Genomic DNA, 13,769 nt, shown 5'->3' with positions numbered 1-13,769 from the left:
ATGCGATTCAAGAACCCAACATCTAAACAATTTTCATTTTTTTCTGCAGCCCAGCAGTCATTCTCAAGAATAGATTATTTCATTTTAGATAAAAAGTTACTTTCTGTGCTTGAGTCCAATGACTATTGGCGCATTTCCACTAGGGCTGTGCCGAATACCATTTTTCGGGCTCTGGATATCCGGTAGTAATCAGCAGCGAATATTCGAATATTCGGTGCCGAGAGATTTGTATTTTTTATTTTTAATTATTTTCAAAAAGGTTTCATAACACGCTCCAAATCTGAGACACCTGACAACAAGCCGTTAAGCAGAAGCGCAGAAAGAGCATACTATTACGATTTATATTTATTTATTGTCTCAGTACTCGCAAACATTAAAACTAAATGTGTCCTCTGTAGGGTAACTGTAGGGTCTGCTGTATTGTTGAGGATGTTGATGGCTGGGATGCGTGGGGATGCATGTGGGGATGCATTTTGTGGGTGAAACGAGATGAAGCGAGGTGAAGCGTGCCGTTTGCGTTCGTGACTGAGTGAACGCGATGTCAGGAGCACAGGCTGAGATTGTATATATTTCCGCATTTTAACAGTGCAATTCAAAAGTATAAATATAGTATAAGAATATGGCAATTCGCCTTTATTAATAGCATACATTTAGAAAAAAAAAACGAATATCCGAATAATGAAATTGAAACCCGAATAGTTGGCCAACGAACGAATATTCGAATAGTCCAATATTTGGGTACAGCCCTAATTTCCACTACAGCGCGAAGCTCGCTTTAAGCGTGCCGAGCCGTGCGGGGCCTGTTTTTGGTTGCGTTTCCACTAGGCGTGGTACCGGCTAGCGGGTACTATTTCACAGTTTTCTGGCCCCATAAAATCGTGGTTCTTTCTGGGCTAACAACCAGGCCGTCTGGCTGAGTATGCTAAACTAGAGAGAGAATCGCTGGCAAGGGGGCTACAACTACAACAAGATGAACATATTTTACCGTGATTTAATTGTAATACACGTTTCGAAATTATGCCGAAATAACAACATACTGATACCGGTTAGTAAAAACCATGAATTAATGCTTTGACAAGTCTGCAGACAGACGGCAGGAGAAAAACCTTTTAAAATGTGTGTTGTCTAAATGGAGATCGGCTAAGCTAACGCAGTGTATGCTCCGACCGTCCACACTCACAACGGCCTATACAGATATAAATAAACCAGCAACTGTATTCACACAGACAGTCTGTGGTTTGTACTTGTTTAACTTGTGTCTAGTTTCTGAACAGATATGAGGAGCTGTGAGCTCTGAGTGCTAACAGCTAACGGCTGTGTTGTTTTTCTGGGGTTCTCATTGAAGATGACGTCACGGCTCCGCCTACACTGCGTACTATAGATACTACCGCAGTTCCTAAACTGTAATAGAAATGCGCCATAAAGTGAGCCAGTCCTAACGAAGCCTAGCCATACCGAGCGCGGCCGTGTAGTGGAAATGCGCCATATGAGAGCATTGTTATTTTTGACCATAGCCCAGAGACCATGAAACTTTGTTTTCCAAACCATGTACTTGGAATCAGGGGGTAGCAAGTTCGAGTCCCACTGCAGTCAGCATGTCATTGTGTCCCTGGGCAAGACACTTCACCCCAAATTGCTCCTGTGGGGATTGTCCACAGTACTGAATGTATGTAAGTCGCTTTGGATAAAAGCATCTAACAAATGATATGTAATAATGTACCACCACAAAGGATCTGGCGTCGAAACCCACGTTTATTGCTAGATGAAGATTTTATTAATTATAATTCCACGCACATCGATACCTTTCTTGACATAAACCGTCAACCAGAGACGAGTATAGGCATTGTATGGCAGGCCATGAAGGCTTATCTTCGTGGGCAAATAATATCATATTCAATCAGTATTAGCAGAAAAAAGACAAAGCGAATGACAGAACTTGCTAATCGGATCAGGGACATTGATAGAATACACTAAACCAGGGGTCGGCAACCCGCGGCTCTTTAAGCCCTCTACTCCGGCTCCCTTGAGCTTAGACAAAAATAAGAAGGAAATACTATTTCCTATTTATATTTTGTTGCATGGTTGAAAATGTTTCGTATCTTGTATATTGAGGTGATACTGTGACACATAATTGTTTTAAACGGTTTTAATTAGGTCAACTAAAATATGCGCCATATCCTGCTACGGTCCCGCACCAGCGCCTTTTCTTGCAGGTGAATAACCTGACCCCCGGCTCGATGAGTGAACGATTGATAAATCAAAGAAAATTAAAGTATCGGAGGACAACAGGATTTAATTCTGCGTGGTTAGAGTTATATGCTTTCACAGCAAACCATGCTGGCTTACCGGTATGTTTGATATGTGGAGAGAAGTTGTGAAAGGTGCTGCAGCCTTTACTTATTGGAGGAAAAACACGGAAGAGGAAGACAGCTGACGATCTTCAGTCATAATTCAATCAGTTAACTCTTTTTAGGGCACAGCTATAGGTTTTATTTATTTTAAAGTGGGCCCATTTTAATTATATTAATTTTCTTCAAATGTGCAGAGGACTCCCCAAGTGCTGTGTTTAATTTATTTTAAAGTAGGCCTGTGTATTTTTTGTAATCTTCCTTATAAGAGTTATTTGTTTATTATTGACGACCTCCTAACCTATCAGGCTCTCCTCTCCTCTTTCTCTGCTTCGATCTCTCAGGCAAAAAGCACTTTCTTTCAAGATAAGATCCAATCTTCCTATTCCAAAAAACTATTTTCCATCTTCTCTACCCTCTTGGACCCCCCCAAATCCCCTTCCCCCTCCTGTCTTTAAACAACTCTCCTGTTATCTCCATCAGAACAACCTTCTGGATCCGCACCAGTCTGGTTTCAAGGCAGGTCACTCAACAGAAACTGCCCTCCTTGCTGTCACTGAGGAACTGCACACTGCTAAAGCAGCCTCCCTCTCCTCTGTCATCATCCTTCTGGACCTGTCTGCTGCATTCGACACGGTGAATCATCAGATCCAACTTCGCACTCTCCAAGAACTTGGGAGTTTCAGGCTCTGCACTTTCCCTCCTCACCTCATACCTCAAAGACCGCACCTACAGGGTTACTTGGAGAGGGTCGGAGTCCGACCCTTGTCAATTAACTACAGGGGTCCCTCAGGGCTCTGTTCTCGGTCCCCTCCTCTTCTCCCTGTACACAAACTCGCTTGGATCTGTCATTAGCCAGCATAGTTTTCCATACCACTACTACGCTGACAACACCCAATTAATTCTGCCCTTTCTCCACTCAAGAGACCCAGGTCGTCGCATGCATCTCTGCTTGTCTAGCAGACATTTCTCAGTGGATGTTTGCTCACCACCTCAAGCTCAACCTTGTCAAGACTGAACTGCTTTTCCTTGCGGGAAAAGATTGTCCCACTCTTGACCTAACAATCAACATCGGCAACTCTATTGTTTCCCCGACTCAGACTGTAAGGAATCTGGGTGTGACCCTAGATAACAAACTGTCCTTCACTGCAAACATCGCTGCTACAACCCGCTGCTGCAGATACACGCTTTACAATATCAGGAGGATACGTTCCCACCTGACCCAGAAAGCGATGCAGGTTCTGGTCCAGGCTCTCTTCATCTCATGCCTAGACTACTGCAACTCCCTCCTGGCTGGTCTACCTGCATGTACCATCCAACCTCTGCAGGTCATCCAGAATGCAGCTGCTCATCTGGTCTTCAACCTTCCTAAATTCTCCCACACCACGCCGCTCCTCCGCTCCCTTCAATGGCTTCCGGTAACTGCTAGAATCCACTTCAAGACACTGGTACTTGCGTACTATGCTGCAAATGGATCTGGCCCTTCCTAAATCCAGGGCATGGTTAAACTGTACACCCCAGCATGTGCACTCCGCTCTGCATCAGCCAAACAGCTCGCTGCACCCGCACTGCGAGGGGGACCCAAGTTCCCATCAGCAAAAACATGTGGGTTTGCTATCCTGGCTCCAAAATGGTGGAATGAGCTCCCCATTGACATCAGGACAGCAGAAGTTTTACACATCTTCCGGCGCAGACTGAAAACTCATCTCTTTCGACTCCACTTCGAACGATAGAATTATTAGCAAAGCACTTACTAATAAAGGACTGGCTTACAGTGGGGCAAAAAAGTATTTAGTCAGTATTAGTATTTAGTCAGTTCTCCCACTTAAAAAGATGAGGCCTGTAATTGTCATCCTAGGTATACCTCAACTATGAGTGACAAAATGAGAAAAAAGTAATCCAGAAAATCACATTGTCTGATTTTTAAAGAATTTATTTGCAAATGATGGCGGAAAATAAGTATTTGGTCAATAACAAAAGTTCATCTCAATACTTTGTTATATACCCTTTGTCGGCGATGACAGAGGTCAAGCGTTTTCTGTAAGTCTTCACAAGGTTTTCACACACTGTCTTCAATGCCCTTATGTTGATGGAAGGAGGTTGTCACTCAAAATCTCACGATACATGGCCCCATTCATCATTTCCTTTACACGGATCAGTCGTCCTGGTCCCTTTGCAGAAAAACAGCCCCAAAGCATGATGTTTCCACCCCCATGTTTCACAGTAGGTATGGTGTTCTTTGGATGCAACTCAGCATTCTTTCTCCTCCAAACACGTCTAGTTGAGTTTTTACCAAAAAGTTATATTTTGGTTTAATCTGACCATATGACATTCTCCCAATCCTCTTCTGGATCATCTAAATGCTCTTTAGCAAACGTCAGACGGGCCTGGACATATACTGGCTTAAGCAGGGGGACACGTCTGGCACTGCAGGATTTGAGTCCCTGGCGGCATAGTGTGTTACTGATGGTAGCCTTTGTTACTTTGGTCCCAGCTCTGCAGGTCATTTACTAGGTCCCCCCGTGTGGTTCTGGGATTTTTGCTCACCGTTCTTGTGATCATTTTGAGAGGGCCAGTAAATTACTCTCCCATCAACTAAGGCAGTCGGCTGCAGACAGTTTAATTGCGGAAATTGGAACGGTAAATGGGCAGTGTGCGAAAAAGTACACGTCCCACCGTCCGGGACGTGTTATTTACAATATCGGACAAGTAGATATTTCAATTGACTTGTCCGGCGGACAAGTGACGTTTTTCGCCCCGATTTATTGATAAATTCAGTTTACAGAAGGCAGAACTCATTCGCAAATTGTCAGTGTCCGCCATTGTTTGTTTAGAAATGTTAGTTTCGGTTCTGCTTGTCGATTCCTAAGGGAATGCATCTCGCCGCTTTCTGTACAGTTAGGGCGGGGCGGGGCAGCGCTGGAAGTGTAGCACAGTGGCAGGGTTGGGAAGCAAAACTCTGTTCCGAGTAGGAACAAATAACAATTGTCCGGTACCGGGATTAATAAGAGTTGTGGGGACAGGAGGCGAGGCCGAGCCCCGCGGACCACAGCTCTCTCTCTCTCTATTCTCCGGATCAGCTGTTCGCTGCATGGTGCAGCTCAGCGTCTCTCTCTCTTTCTACACACAGCGGATCCGCTGCCCGTTTAACAGCCTCATCTTTTTCAAACTTTCTTATGTTCTTTCTCTAATACGTAATGAAGGTTATTAAGCGTTTTAGCTCCTGTGTTGTTAATATTGACCGCCATTTCCTTTATGAAGTGAAGCAGCCTCCCTGTGTCCTCGCGCTGTCCTCACATCCCCGGACCCCCAGACTCGGAGGAGCACAGGATGTCAGTATTGTTTATGAAGCAGGGTATAGAAAGTACATTATTGAAATGAAAATACTATTTATTTACTTTTACAAACAGTGAGCAGCTGGGCAGCTGCAGCATGTAATACACATGCGTAAGGACATGTGTAAGCGTGCAAGCGTCTTTGAGTTGTAGAAAAGCGCTAGGCCTTATTATTAGGCTACTAATAAGTAGCCTAATAATTAATTATTACTTATTATTATAAGCTATTATTATTAGCCTATTATCATTATATTTAAGGCCTAGCGCTTTTCTACATAGGCAGGTATCAGGCAGGTTGCAGTGTAACATCAGGAGACTGGGCCAATTGTACATTCTCAAACTGCACCACTTAGAACTAACTAAATAATGAAGAGATTATTTTTATATAATTGTATTCAATAACAATAAGAAATTAAACAGTATGAAGTGATTTGTAAATAGGAATACAGATTTGACTTAATGTTTTCATAAATATATTTTTCTCCCACTTTATCATGGGACTTATTTTTACCCTCTCAAAGAACCGAAAATAACCAGAATCGAAAAGCAGAACCGGAATCGTTCGAATCCAAACGATACCCAACCCTATGTGTGAAAATGTAAAATACGATGGCGAAGAAGAAGATTCCAGTGGCCCCAATTTTTGTCCATTCTGGACAAGTGAAAAATGTATTCGGACAAGTAAATTGCCAAACTCACTTGTCCATGGACAAGTACTCTCTAAAAACTTTTTCTCACACTGATGGGGACACCATTTCAGATCAGAGGGGCATTAATTATCAATTTAAGAGTTTCTATGAAGATCTTTATTCATCAGAAGTCTCTGACGACTCTCTGGCAACTAACTTTCTAAAGGACCTTAAGCATCCAACACTAGATCCTGACGGTGTCTCGGCTTTAGAGGGGGACATTTCTAATGACAAGATAAATTGCGCTATTAAAAGTATGAAAAGTGGTAAAGCCCCGGGACCGGACGGCTTCCCTATTGAATTCTATAAAAAAATGTGCAGGCAAACTGACGCCTGTGCTGCGGGAAGTATATGCAGAGGCACTCGAGCAGGGTTCACTGCCCCCCACCTTAGCTCAGGTGGTGATAACAATCATCCTTAAAAAGGGCAAAGATCCAGCAAAATGCGACTCTGAAAGACCCTGACACACCAAGCCGATTTCGGCCGTCGATAGATGTCTGGCCATCGATGAGCGTCCTGTCGCCCTACTCAGATTGGTGTGTCCAGCACCGTCGTGTCTTTTCGGCCGTGCCGACACCTTTTTGCCGACTGCCTCCGCTGCCGATTCAACTTGGTCAAACGGCAGCGGAGGCTGTCGGCAAAATAAATCACTCCGATTGGCTGTTCAGCTTAGCGAATCAGTGCATGAGAAGCTAAATATTTCATGTTTGACATCTCTTTTTAACTGTTAGAACCAATGGAATCGAGGGGAAGTTCCACATACACGTTACCAAATAAGGAGTGAGAGTGACGCGTAGCCAGAATACCCGAAACAGGAAGCTGTCATACACTCTGGAAGCTATCATTAGCAGCTAATATGAAAAAATGGAATTATGGATTATCAATCATTTTTCCAAAAGTGACAGACACATTGGATTAACCTTCAGCCGCGTTCCTCGTTTTAATGCCATTGAACACAACTTTTGATCAGAATAACAGCAAAAGGTGAGCATATCTCCGTTTTTTGCTATCTAAAGCTACGTTGTGTGTTGTCTGGTTTTGCTTCCCCTGTCGCGAGTTCTTCTCGCTCAGTGATGAGACTTATATTTATAGAATCTGCGGAATCTTAGTTTGTTAGCTAAGCTTGTTTGTGCAGATCTGATTAGTATATTGATTGATTTATACCTAGAGTTCTTTGCTAAGTGTTTTAGCATTTTTTTGCTCAGGGCTCATTGAGACCCTTCTTGTGAGACTTGTGTTTTGTTTCGGTAAAAAAGTGTCATATCGTCAGTTAGCTTCTTCCCGTTAAGTGAGTGACACATTCATAGTTTATTAAATTCGAAGAAGCCCTGAGACACAGTTTCGTGAAAAAAAAAAAAGCCTGTTACGAGAGCTAAAGGTGACCTGTGCAGCAACACATTTCAATAAATATTTGTCAATACTAAGAGCCGCTAGATTGTGCTGCAGTATTGGAATATGTATGCAAGAAGAATAAAAATATACCATGTGGTCCAGCTGGAGTTTTGTCTACCTCCTGATCCGTGCCTCTGTCCCTCTTTCTGACACTTCATCTTTATTCCTCGCATACATTTCTTCTTCTTCACTATTGTCTTCATCTCTTCCTGGCTTTCTCCTGCTCTGACCCTCCTGGTGTCTTCAGTGTACTCTTTTTTCTTTTTCCTCTTTCTGTTCGTCCTGATCACTTCTCAGATATGTCTTTCTGTTGTTGATGAATCATTCCAGCTACTCTGGCCTGCAAGAGTCTACTTGTGAAAAGTACTGGTACAAATGCTTGTATAGCTTTACACGTTAGGGCCATGTAGCTAATAAGTAGCAGTGTTTCCTCTACCATTGTCTATTTTTTTTTTTTTTATATATATATATATATATATATATATATATATATATATATATATATATATATATATATATATATATATATATTAGGGCTGTCCAACGATTAACATTTTTAATCAGATTAATCACAGCTTAAAAATTAATTAATCATGATTAATCACCATTCGAACTATGTCCAAAATATGCCATTTCTTTATGTATATTGTTGTGGGAATGGAAAGATAAATGAAAGAAGGCGGATGTATTCATTTTACATACAGTATGTATGTTTATTATAACATTGTAATATTATAACAGCCGGTTGGTGTAGTTTTGGCACAATTCCGTTGTACAGACCGACGTTAACAGCAGCCCTGTCTGTGCACACGGAGACCGACTCTGTCGTCCGGTGATCTAACCGCCTCCTGGAAAAGCTTCACAAGTACGTTGGTACGCAAATGCGCTTTGTGACACAAGTGACGGTACGCATTTCAGATTACGCACATAACCTGCGTACCAGTTATGTGCACCCCTGTACTACAGCAAAAGTATTCTCCATCGGGACTTCCTGCAACAACACCACGCCGTTATCTTGATTCTGATTGGCCAGAAGACATTATCAAAGATGTTCTATTGAGAAGACGATCAATACGTGACAAAAGTTTTCAAAACCGTTTGTTCTTCGGTTTTTCTAGACAAGTGGCTACTGAAGTCAATCTTACTAAGTGCTGTCTGTGCAAATCTCGGCGCGAGTTGGTGGACTTTATTTAGCTTACTTTAACATAATTTTTCATGGTGGGGCTAAGCCATTTCTTGGTATGGGTGTAGCCTACCCCACCCTGGCGCTGCCACTGGTGGGATGTATGGGGCGGGCCATTCTGCGCATGCGTTAAATATTTTAACGCAATTAATTCAAAAAATTAATTACCGCCGTTAACGCGATAATTTTGACAGCATTAATATATATATATATATATATATATATATATAGCGCCAAATTTCAACTAATCTACATCTACTGTCACTTTTCACATTGAACATGTGCTCTTTTATTAAATGAACTAAACGATTTTAAGTTGTTTTTGACCCTAAGAAACACTGATGCATTAATCAATAACAATAATCCACAGCTCCTCTCTCTGCTCCAGAGGATTTTAAAAAATATATATCCCAATGCCACATCCCAAACAGCGACCGTCTGTTAAACGCTATTGATTCAAACGGCAGCGCTTTATTAACATTTTGTCTCAAGCTCTCATCCTTAGTAAAAACAAAACTAGTGGAAGGGGAAATGCTCCCAGGGGAAGCTGATCCACCTTCAGGTGCTGGGACAGCTTGCTCCCTCTCTGCAGCTGTGTGCGCCGCGGTCTGTGAATGCCGCTCCGCAGTTTAATGCAGGGCCGTAACAGCGTTTTTAACGGGCCTAAAATTATATTTAAAATGATTCGCTTTTAATTAATGAACGGCTTGTTTCGTTGATTGAGAAGCTTATGGACATAGTGCAGGTTCGTTTTTACAAGTACAGTTTTAGGGAGACAAAAGTTAGGGGGGCAGCTGGGGGAGCAAGGCTCTACAGTGGGGGGGCAGCTGCTCACCCCTTTCCCCCCCATAGATCCGCCCCTGCAGACCGGTGAAGCCATTTTGGCGAGCTTGTTTTGTCACGCACAGAGAAAAGTGTCATGTATTTTACATCATAATTTTACGTCATGCGATCGGCATTTTTAGAGAGCACCGATCGATCGTCAGAGAGTGAGTATCGGCCGATACCGATCGCGGCGGATCGATCGGAGCACCACTAATATTAGGCATTGGTGTTGTTAATTCATAGACACTTTCTAAAATGTACATTTTAAAATGTATAATTCCAATTAAGTTACCTTTTTATCTTTCAGTATTACTTCTGTATTATTGCTATGTTTTGGTCATGTTTTTTAACATTACTTTCAATATCATAGCAATATTTTAATTTCTTATACTTTATCTTCCTTCAATTGTTATTCTTAAATTCACTGGTGTTAAGTGTTCTTATACACTTTATATTTATTCATACTGTTTGTTTTTGAGAAATCTCGTGCACTATAGTTTCCTCCAGAACCAATACAGTTTTATCGTATCTATCTTATAAAACGTCAATTGCCATCTATAAAAAGGATAACTATCAAACATGTCCTGGCTTGGTTTTCAAAATGTGTCTTACCGATTATAGATAGTTCCCATTAACACAACAAGCAGAGAGAGTACTCAACATGTGCGCACACAAACTCCCAACTTTCTAAAAATGTAAACAAATCGAGAAGACTTACCTTAAAATAACTAATACTCATTTAGATACGATCAACATAAAGCTGAAGTAAGGCTGTAAGACGCAGAAGTTCATGAATATGTACATTTAGATCAATTAAACAAAACTACAGTTAGCTGGTCACTAAAATAAGTCGTCAACAAGCACCGAAGTTAGATGGCTAACTGCTAACTAGCATCTTTGATTTTACAGTTAGCCTCTACCTTTTAACCATAGACTGTATATATATATATATAAAGCTTTTAACAGATAACAGCTTCAAACAAAGCTTTAATAGTTTATTTATCATGAATATATCTGACAGCACTTTTGAATATATGGCATTAACATTGCTTTACATGTCATGTGTAGTGGTGTAACTAAAAACAAACGGGCACCGAAATGGACTTTGGATGCTGCCTGAGAATGCATATTTTCGAGCCTACCAACTTCAAATAAACTGGTAACTAGGGTTAATAACTAATATCTATAGTTTGAGTGTGATGTTAAGTAAACATATGCAGCTTCTGGTTAATATATTGTGACTTTACGAAACAGAGACCGACCTCTGTTTTCCTTTTTCCTCGGTATGGGTATATTGAGGAGCCCCATCGGCATGTGCCGGTGGTGGACCGCCAGCGGTGCACAGCTCCTCCGCTCTGCCCTCCTGGCAGCAGCACCGAGTCTCTCCGGACCGGCTTGACTTTCCCAGGCCGGGTAAACCTCGCCATCTTGCAGGCTATCGTTAGCTTCAACATCCACCGCAGCGGCAGACGCCCTCCTCGGCGGGCGAGCTGCCTCCCTCCGATTCAGGTTATCTTCCATTGTTGGTTTCTCAACCACAACGACGCGTCTCTTATCAACCGTCAGTTTGTCACTGTTTCTCGGCTTGAGCCCCGCGTCGACACTGCTGTTACCTCCGGGTCTTGCAGTGCAGAGAGGCGAAGAAACAACACACATCCCGCGCTATCATGCTTTTCCTGTAGCAGAGGTCTTCTTCACTGAGGCTAAACTTAAGCTGGTAGTTTTACTACATGTCACTCTACTGCCATCTTCTGGACATGACCAGAAATACCACCTTCATCGTAGTTCGATCATCATGGAATCCGCTTATTCATTGTAATGTAAAATAAATATACATAACAATTATCCAATGAAAAATATTAACAAATAAAAGTTGAAGTGGAGACATGTTACACATGTTAATGGGGAAAAAATCAACCAATATGTGTTTTATATTAAACTTACCAAGGTCATTACAAACATCAAGACAATTGCCTTTTCAATCAAAATGTATAATTTGATTGTTTGAAAATGAGGCATTTTGTTATTTTATGTCTTTAATATGTACAAAAAACCGTTTTGCCCGAGATTTTGTTCTGCTTTGGGAAGTTTGGGTTCTAATCAGTTTCCCTATAGCCTAATACGATTTGTAAAATGGGAGTAAAGCCCAGTTGTGCAATGTTACCTTAGGACAGGAGAGGAGGGAGCGTCGTTTTCTTTTTTGGTCCTCCTAGTCTAAATGGGTGGGATGTTTTTATTTTTGAGAAATAGTTCACAATTTATCCATGGTTTTATGCTTCTCCTGTTACAATGTGAAAATTATGCTTTATCTTCTGATATTAATCCAGGGGGCATCAGTTTTTCTTCAGCTGCTACCTTTCCACTGCCTTTTTTTTAGTTCGTTTTTGAATTTCTGCTTCCTCTATACTTACCTGCTGCACTCAATACCACAACCCCCGCCTCCACCTCCCCCCACTGATCAGCCTCTCCCGCCTCATCAGCTCACTTGTGCTCCCAGCTGCAACTCATTTGCAATCAAGCAAGTATAGAGAGGCGAAGTCCCTCCCCTTCCGGGAGCCTCCATGGGACCCCGGAAGCGGAAAATTATACATAGAAGTCAATGGAGAGAGAAAAGTTATCTTTTGATCCCGTTTGAATTGTGCCACGAATGACACATATGATGTTTGTCAATCTTAAACAATCATTTCCATGCAAAAAAAGTCACAGTTTGTCGTAAAACTGCTGAAATATAAGACTATGAATAATACGCAACTCGAAAGACTATAAATCCCAAATGCATTCTGGGTCGCGTAAGTGATGTCATAGGCGATAATGCTCCAAGACTGGTTGTGACTCGCAAAGCAAAGAGGAAGAAGAAGACTGATTTATTCCCTCCAATAAATATAAGAGATTGCTCCAATAAATTCACTTTTACAAGATGCCTGTGTGCTTTGTACGAGGTTGTAATCACAAAAGAGATCATACCACTTGCTCGTTCTATCGCTTCCCGTCTGATGAAAGGACCAGGAGTCGTTGGACCAAACATATCAGGTAATATACATGTTTTGCATGGAACATATTCAAGTTAGCTACCTAGCTAGTAGCGAGCATGTTAGTTAGCATTATATTACATTACTTAGCCTTGTCATTTGTATTAGCCTTAACACGAAGTAAACCGAAATGTTAAACAGTAAGAGTAGTCATGATGGTAAGTATTTTGTGAAACATTTGAAGAGTAGCCTATCGCCCCCTCCACCAGGTGCTAAGGGGGCGGGAGGTAGGCTAACCCCACATTAGTATCAGCGATCTTTTCTACTTAATGCTATCTGCACAAATGGTTAACATTGACCATTAAAAGATCAAAGGCAGTTCAGGGAGAGTCGAAGGAAGGCAGGCAGCTTTGCATGACATTCTTCTGGACGTGTTTCATTGTGATGATAGTGAGAGTGAGTCAATATGTTTGTTGGAAAGACAGTAGTTGAGTGATTACTGAGAGAAAATTATTAAAAGAGATAATTATTCAGTGTTGTTACTTTAAAGTGTTGTTACTGACCTTTTTCTCTTATTTCCTTTACCTCACCTGTAACTGCTGAGACCCTGAGGAACAAGCACACTGGTCTGACATGCTCTGGCAACCTGATTTCCACTGTACGTAATAGTATTTGGTTATGGTATATTATTTATATACATCAAAGGCACAATGTACCCCCCAGAGACACACATGTATTGAGTGTGATATTTTGCATTGGTCATGTGAAATCATCTTTACATTCTAGAAAACTGTAGGAGCGGCAACTTGTTTTGAAATTGAATTTTTAATATCCGATAATAAAGTTGATCTGTTTTCTTTATTCTTCTCTCTCCCCAGCTCCATCCATCACCATTCTCTGTTCCTGCAGGTCCTGCTTGCTAATCAATATTCATATATTTTTACACAATTACAAATAAAGTCAATGTATTGTATGACATGAAGTTGTGCTTCATTCTGAGTCAATAATAAATTCGTTCTGCCTTCAGC

General features: G+C 41.5%; 1 protein-coding gene across 7 annotated transcripts in view; it reads right to left on the bottom strand.

The window, feature by feature from the left end:
- The window catches only part of tasora (transcription activation suppressor a), a 55,908-nt gene extending 43,738 nt beyond the window's left edge, over positions 1 to 12,170 (bottom strand). For 2 of the 7 annotated variants that reach the window (XM_079680412.1, XM_079680413.1), the window contains exon 1: positions 11,035 to 11,472. In XM_079680412.1, the coding sequence (XP_079536538.1) occupies positions 11,035 to 11,428 (394 nt within the window). In that variant the 5' untranslated portion in view covers positions 11,429 to 11,472. Of the gene's footprint in view, positions 1 to 11,034; positions 11,473 to 11,936 lie in introns of those variants that run through there. The other 5 variants (XM_079680417.1, XM_079680418.1, XM_079680414.1 and 2 more) reach the window with 3 other exon arrangements.
- Positions 12,171 to 13,769: the final 1,599 nt, after the last annotated feature.

Source organism: Notothenia rossii, assembly GCF_949606895.1.
Source record: "Notothenia rossii genome assembly, chromosome: 5".
In the NCBI taxonomy this organism is placed as follows: domain Eukaryota; kingdom Metazoa; phylum Chordata; class Actinopteri; order Perciformes; family Nototheniidae; genus Notothenia; species Notothenia rossii.
Note: the sequence above shows the minus strand (reverse complement) of the source record. Positions and strands in the feature narration are given on the sequence as shown.